The following is a 6,000-nucleotide window of genomic DNA, read 5'->3' as shown; positions in this document are numbered from 1 at the left end:
TTGTGTTGTTTGCAGTGGGCAATCCAAGAGAAGATGCTCACTGGGCAGTTGTATTTACAAGTCAAGAGCTTAAGAAAGATTGAAGAGACTATCTATTTGAGTGACATCAGAGTACTAGTAATCGGAGCTGTGAGAGTTGATAAGGTCACTCAGCAAAAATAAAGTGAGGAACAGAGATGGGAGGATAGAACCTTGGGGAGCAGCAACGTCAAACATTTCTGAAAAATTGAGAGCCTGCTACGGCAAAGTAAATAAACAAATGGAACAAATAACTAAGTGGAAAAACTCAAACATCTGCTCACGCTTGGTTTGATGCCACTTTGTATATTTGAATGTAGGTGTTTTTGACAGCAATGAGTTGGCTATACATTGTTTTATTTACATTGAAGTCCATATCAAATGGCACATTTTACCTTCACTTTAATCATATCTATGTTGCCATATAAAGGTTTTCTCTCTCCATCCAAAGCTTTATGATTAAAAACAAATGAGGGGCTTCCCTGGTGGCGCAGTGGCTGGGAGTCCGCCTGCCGATGCAGGGGACACGGGTTCGTGCCCCGGTCTGGGAAGATCCCACATGCCGCGGAGCGGCTGGGCCCGTGAGCCATGGCCGCTGGGCCTGCGCGTCCGGAGCCTGTGCTCTGCAACGGGAGAGGCCACAACAGTGAGAGGCCCGCGTACCGGAAAAAAAAAAATAATAATAATAAAGAAAAACGAATGAGTGGGGACTTCCCTGGTGGCACAGTGGTTAAGAATCCACCTGCCAATGCAGGGGACACGGGTTTGAGCCCTGGTCTGGGAGGATCCCACATGCCGCGGAGCTACTAAGCCCGTGCGCCACAACTACTGAGCCTGCACTCCAGAGCCCGCGAGCCACAACTACTGAAGCCCGCGTGACACAACTACTGAAGCCCATGCGCCTAGAGCCCGTGCTCCGCAACAAGAGAAGCCACCGCAATGAGAAGCCCGCGCACCTCAACGAAGAGTAGCCCCCACTCGCCCCAACTAGAGACAGCCCACGCGCAGCAACACAGCCAAAATAAATATAAATAAATAAATAAATTTATTTTTTAAAAAAAGAGTGGAGAAGGGCTTTTGAAGGAGTGACTGATAGGACAATTCTGCTGAAGATCATTTACATTTTTTTAACTTTTGTGCCTCAGCCTGGCCCTGTTCCCGCCCCTAAGGTGCGTCAGCAGTTTCCAGCGTCTCCCTGTCTCAGCCCTTAGACAAAAGATGTGCCAACCAACTGCAGGCTTCTGCATCACAGCCACCCCACCTTCCCCTGGCAGTGTGCTAAAGGCTCCTTGGTCATTGAGTCCTGGAATGATGAAGCTGGAAGGGGCAACACACATCCTCTATCCCCCATTGAATAAACCGGTGTCTGCAATTGATTACCTTTTTGGAGATACCTGGAAATAGGGCAAATAAAAGCAGCAGAGCCAAAATTAATATTTATTTCCTTTTATTAGATAATCTCAAATGGAGCTTGGAGAAGAACAGGAAGGAATACAACTACTGAATTACAAGAAGTTGAGCTTACTTTATTCAACAAAATTTATCCAATGTATCAGCATATCAAGCGGGCAGCTAGGTATCTGGGGTGGCACAGTGAACAAGACAGGTTGACTCAGCTCTCATGGAGCTCACACTCTAATGCGGAAAGCAAACAACGTCAGGTTGGACAGATGTTTAAAATGAACAAAGCAAGGCGCAAAGTGTTTTAAAAACCAGAGATCTGGGAGGCAAGCATCCAATTTAATCTATAGAAGGACTCCTTATGGAGGTTAGTAAGCTAATCTAAAGATGCTAGGTGTTAACTAAGTGAGTGGTTCTCACTGTGGTACTTTAGAAATTGATGGATTGTTGGCTTCACGATAATTGCGGACTTTTACTGGCATTGAGTGGATGTAGCTAGGGAAAACAGATGCCCTGCAGTGTATGGGTTAGTCCCACACAAAGAATTATTCGGTACCCTATACGACTTTCTAACGTCCTGTTGGACATGTATGTAGGACTTACAGCTCGCCTGAGAAAATATAATTCCTTTTTTCCTCTTAGACAATCTGTAATTTGTCTTGTCCTATTATCCTTATTTCAATTAACGTAACTACGCTCTTTCCCTTACCACATACAGAGATGGTATATGGTCTGTTAGGACTTACCCTAATACTGGTTTTCATTCTGGTGTCACCCATACTAATACTCTTTCCTTCTCCTGTACTTCTTTACGGGAAATAGCCTCTGATCGACTCTTAAATCCAAACCTATTCACTATAAGTAGAAGTAGGTATCTATTTCATGATGTCGTATAGCGTGGTCATGCTGGAGCATTTACACATTGATATTCATTTTATCTTCATGACAAACTTCTTTCCTTCTGTTTCTCCATTATAATAGATAGGGCAGTAAATTGATTTCTTAAGAAATTCATGTAGATTGTAGTATCTGAATCATCTCAGGACAGCAAAGGGGATGTTACAAATTTGCTCTGAAAGGGGTGAATAGATCTGATAGGGTTTGTGGTTGCCACCACAGTGGCAGTGGGGGAGAGGGCGCTACTGGCATTTAGTATGTGAGAGCCAAGTATGCTGAATACATTGCAATACGTTGGACAGCTCCTCACAATAAGTAATTATTCTGCATGCTATACGAATTTTGAATGTCTCTCTAGACATTCGTGTATGACCTAGAGCTCGCCTGCAAGAATATAGTTATTTCCTCATTTTCTCCATTTCGACAACCTGTAGATTTTCTCTTTTTTTAAGTTTATTTTATTTTATTATTTTTTTTAATTTTTAATTTTTAAATTTTTTTGGCTGCACCACACAGCACGTGGGATCTTAGTTCCCCAACCAGAGATCGAACTACCGCGCCCTGCATTGGAAGCACGGAGTCCTAACCACTGGACCACCAGGGAAGTCCCTAGATTTTCTTGCATAGTATCTTCATTTCAGTTAAGGTGGTTTCGTTCTTTCTCTTATAGAAATAAGTATTATCATATGCAGATAAGTTACTGTATCACTAGTTTTGATTCCAGTGTCCACTCGTATCCCTGCTTTTTTATTTTCCCATACTTCTTTATGCAGAATAGCTTCTGATCTCCTACCTTCTTTTAAGTTCAGATTTATTCTTTATAAGTAGATGTAAACGTCTGACTACTTAATGAGGTCTTGTAGTATAGTTGTGCCCAAGTTATGTACCTTTCATTCCCTTTTATGTTGATATTAATTTTATTTAATTTTTACTTTCCTTCTAAAATTGTTTACAGGTAGAGTATATTACCACTGAATCGCATTTTGAGGATAATGAAGAGGATGTTACAAAGTATTTGTCATTAAAAAAAAAAAAAAAAAAAAAGGCAGGAATGCTGGGTGAGAACCACCGAGCTAGGTTAAAAGGGGCACCGAAGAACTGAAAGAAAGCCAGGGTGACTGTGAAAGAAAATAAATGAGAGGATAGGGAAGGGAGAGAGCATCCGGAGCCATGATGATGATTTTGAACTTTATTCTAAAGGCATGATCAGATTTGTGTTTTGAAAGTAAAAAGTTTTAAATTCTTGCTGCTAAGCAAAGAACAACTTAAAAGGCGACAAAGATATTTAAAGAGGAAAACATGGGAACTGCTTAGATGTGCAGGGGGAGGGAAAGAAAGGATGACTTCTACATTTCTGCTTGAGCAGATGTTTTTCTAGGGGAAAAACTGATTTGTTTGAGATAGGCAGATGGAGAGCTCAATTGTGGACATGCTGAATTAGAGATGGCTGTGAAAGATCCAACTAGAGATGTCCAGTGGGCAGTCGGACAGAGTTGGATAAATAGCATCTCTACAACGTGAGGGTCAAGATCAGGAAGTGAAAACTCCAAAACAGAAGCTACCATGAAAAAAATAAGTGAATGAAAATATTTTTGGCAAGCCTCTCAAAAAATAACCCTACCCTAAAACATATCTTATACATTTGTTACTGTTGGAGCCCTTTAAAGCCAAGGAGCTGTAGAGATCTCTGCACTGCTCTAAAATCTGATATAAAATCAACTCTAATGCTAATTAATTTTTATAACATACCTGCTGGAAGGAACTGTAACAGGAAATGTTGGCGACTCCTGTGCAATGTTGAAAACGAAAATCGGAAGGAAAACCCTGATTCATAATAAGAAAGGAACTCTTGTTCCAGGCACCTCAGCTGCTCTAAAAACTAATTGTGCTGCAATTCCACACAATCCGTCATATTTAGAAAAAGAAGCCCCTAGCAGGTGCGAGGCTTGTTTGGGGCACTGTTCTCTTCGTTCTGATTCTGTCTCACTAGGAAACTCATCTCACCTCCTTAGGGGCCCATCCTTCAGCAGATGGCCCTGCTCCTAATTTCTTGACGAGCCTCAACTGCCACAGGGAACGACTACAACAGCTCTCAGATTTCTCAGTCGTGCTTGTGTGAATCTGGTTACTGCAACTCAGTCCCCCCAAAATACCAACCAACACTTCATGGAAGTCTGACCTGAAAAAAGCCTTCTCTATAATCATATTAGTTAGAATATAAACGTCTACTTTGCCGTAATTTCATAGAGCCCAAATGGGCAGTTAACTCCAGTTGGTTGCTTCTCTCTGAGCCCCACTTAGCAGCTTTTTTTATTGAATTTCAGAAAGAGTCAACCTGGATGGAGTGTCCTAAATAAACGTAGAGATAAAGAAATGCATGCCCCCAAATCAGTTTCACCACAAAGAAAAGGTATAATACTGCAGTTATGTCCGTGCTAGTATTTAAATTGCCCTTACATTTTTTCCCCCAGTGTATCCCTAAGAATTTTCTGCCAACTTTTCACAATCTTCCATCCAAGATTTGCTTGTACTGTCTTATGTCTTTACTTCAATAGGCATTTTTAGATTTCTCTCAAATTTCCCAAATTAATTTTCTTTCAATTTAACCAAAACAAAACCATGTCATGCAATAAACTAAAAGAGTAGTTGGGAGAGAAAGTTTGCTGCAATTACAGAAGTTTTAGAAGTGAGCCTTTACCAGTTACATCTAAGGCAGTGATTCCCAAACTTTATGACACGTTTCAATCCTCTTCCTGGCTCTCATCCCCAGAAAAAGTGATTTAGTTGGAATGGGGTGAAAACTGGACAGTGGAATGTTTTAGAACTTCCCAGATGATTCAGATGTGCAGCAAAGTTTGGGAACCACTGATCAAAGGCATTTATAGGAGAGGAAATGTAAGTTTAACTATTATCTGGGGCAGTCTGGTTCTGTAAGTGAACAGAATAGTTATGGCATCCTTTATGACGCTGTAACCAACATTTCTAACTAATCACGCAGGCTTTGTCTGTTTCCGTATATTCAATCACATATTCTGGGTAAATCTGATCTTTCTGAAAGATGATAAAAACAGAGGGATTCAACCTTGTATCCACACAGCTGTCATACTGCAGAGGAGGGCTCACGTAAGCCTTATGTCCTTCAATAAAACCTCCAACCAGGACTCGGGCTACAAACATAACGATGTTTTTGGGATCACACAGGCAATTTTTATGGGAATTAATGGCATCTTTTGTGAAGTAATTTCCTAGAAATAATCAGAAAAAGAAAAAGGTTAAGAATTATTATAAAAGAAGATATATAGTTTATAAGATTATTTATACATAATCACATGATAGGCATTGACCAAGTATGTATGTCAGCAATAGCTTACTGATACTTATAACTTTCCTTTGTACTTAAAAAAACGTTCATTATGCAAGTAAACTTGAATACAGTGTGTAACCCTACTGAAATAACAGAAACATTTGCTACTCTGCAGGATTCACAGGTATGGGGTTAAGCCACCGGATACAATGAGCATCTGCTGATATCACAGTGGCCCAATTCATGCAAGGCAAGTTGAATTGTAACTGATAAACCAAAGATACTCTAACAGAGTATTATATCGTGTACATTCTAAGGAGGAAAAGTCATTTACTACTATGGGAAAGTTCTGGAAAAAGGCAAAATGGGGACGAGATGTA

General features: G+C 40.6%; 1 protein-coding gene across 2 annotated transcripts in view; it reads right to left on the bottom strand.

Moving 5' to 3' along the window:
* Positions 1-1,448: 1,448 nt before the first annotated feature.
* The window catches only part of ZC3HAV1 (zinc finger CCCH-type containing, antiviral 1), a 66,133-nt gene continuing 61,581 nt past the window's right edge, over positions 1,449-6,000 (bottom strand). For both annotated transcript variants that reach the window (XM_032642874.1, XM_032642876.1), the window contains exon 13: positions 1,449-5,561. In XM_032642874.1, coding sequence (XP_032498765.1) covers positions 5,299-5,561 — 263 coding nt within the window. In that variant the 3' untranslated portion in view covers positions 1,449-5,298. The remainder of the gene's footprint in view (positions 5,562-6,000) is intronic.

The sequence above is a fragment of the Phocoena sinus genome, chromosome 9, assembly GCF_008692025.1.
Source record: "Phocoena sinus isolate mPhoSin1 chromosome 9, mPhoSin1.pri, whole genome shotgun sequence".
Lineage (NCBI taxonomy): Eukaryota > Metazoa > Chordata > Mammalia > Artiodactyla > Phocoenidae > Phocoena > Phocoena sinus.
This window is presented reverse-complemented; position numbering and strand designations above follow the sequence as displayed.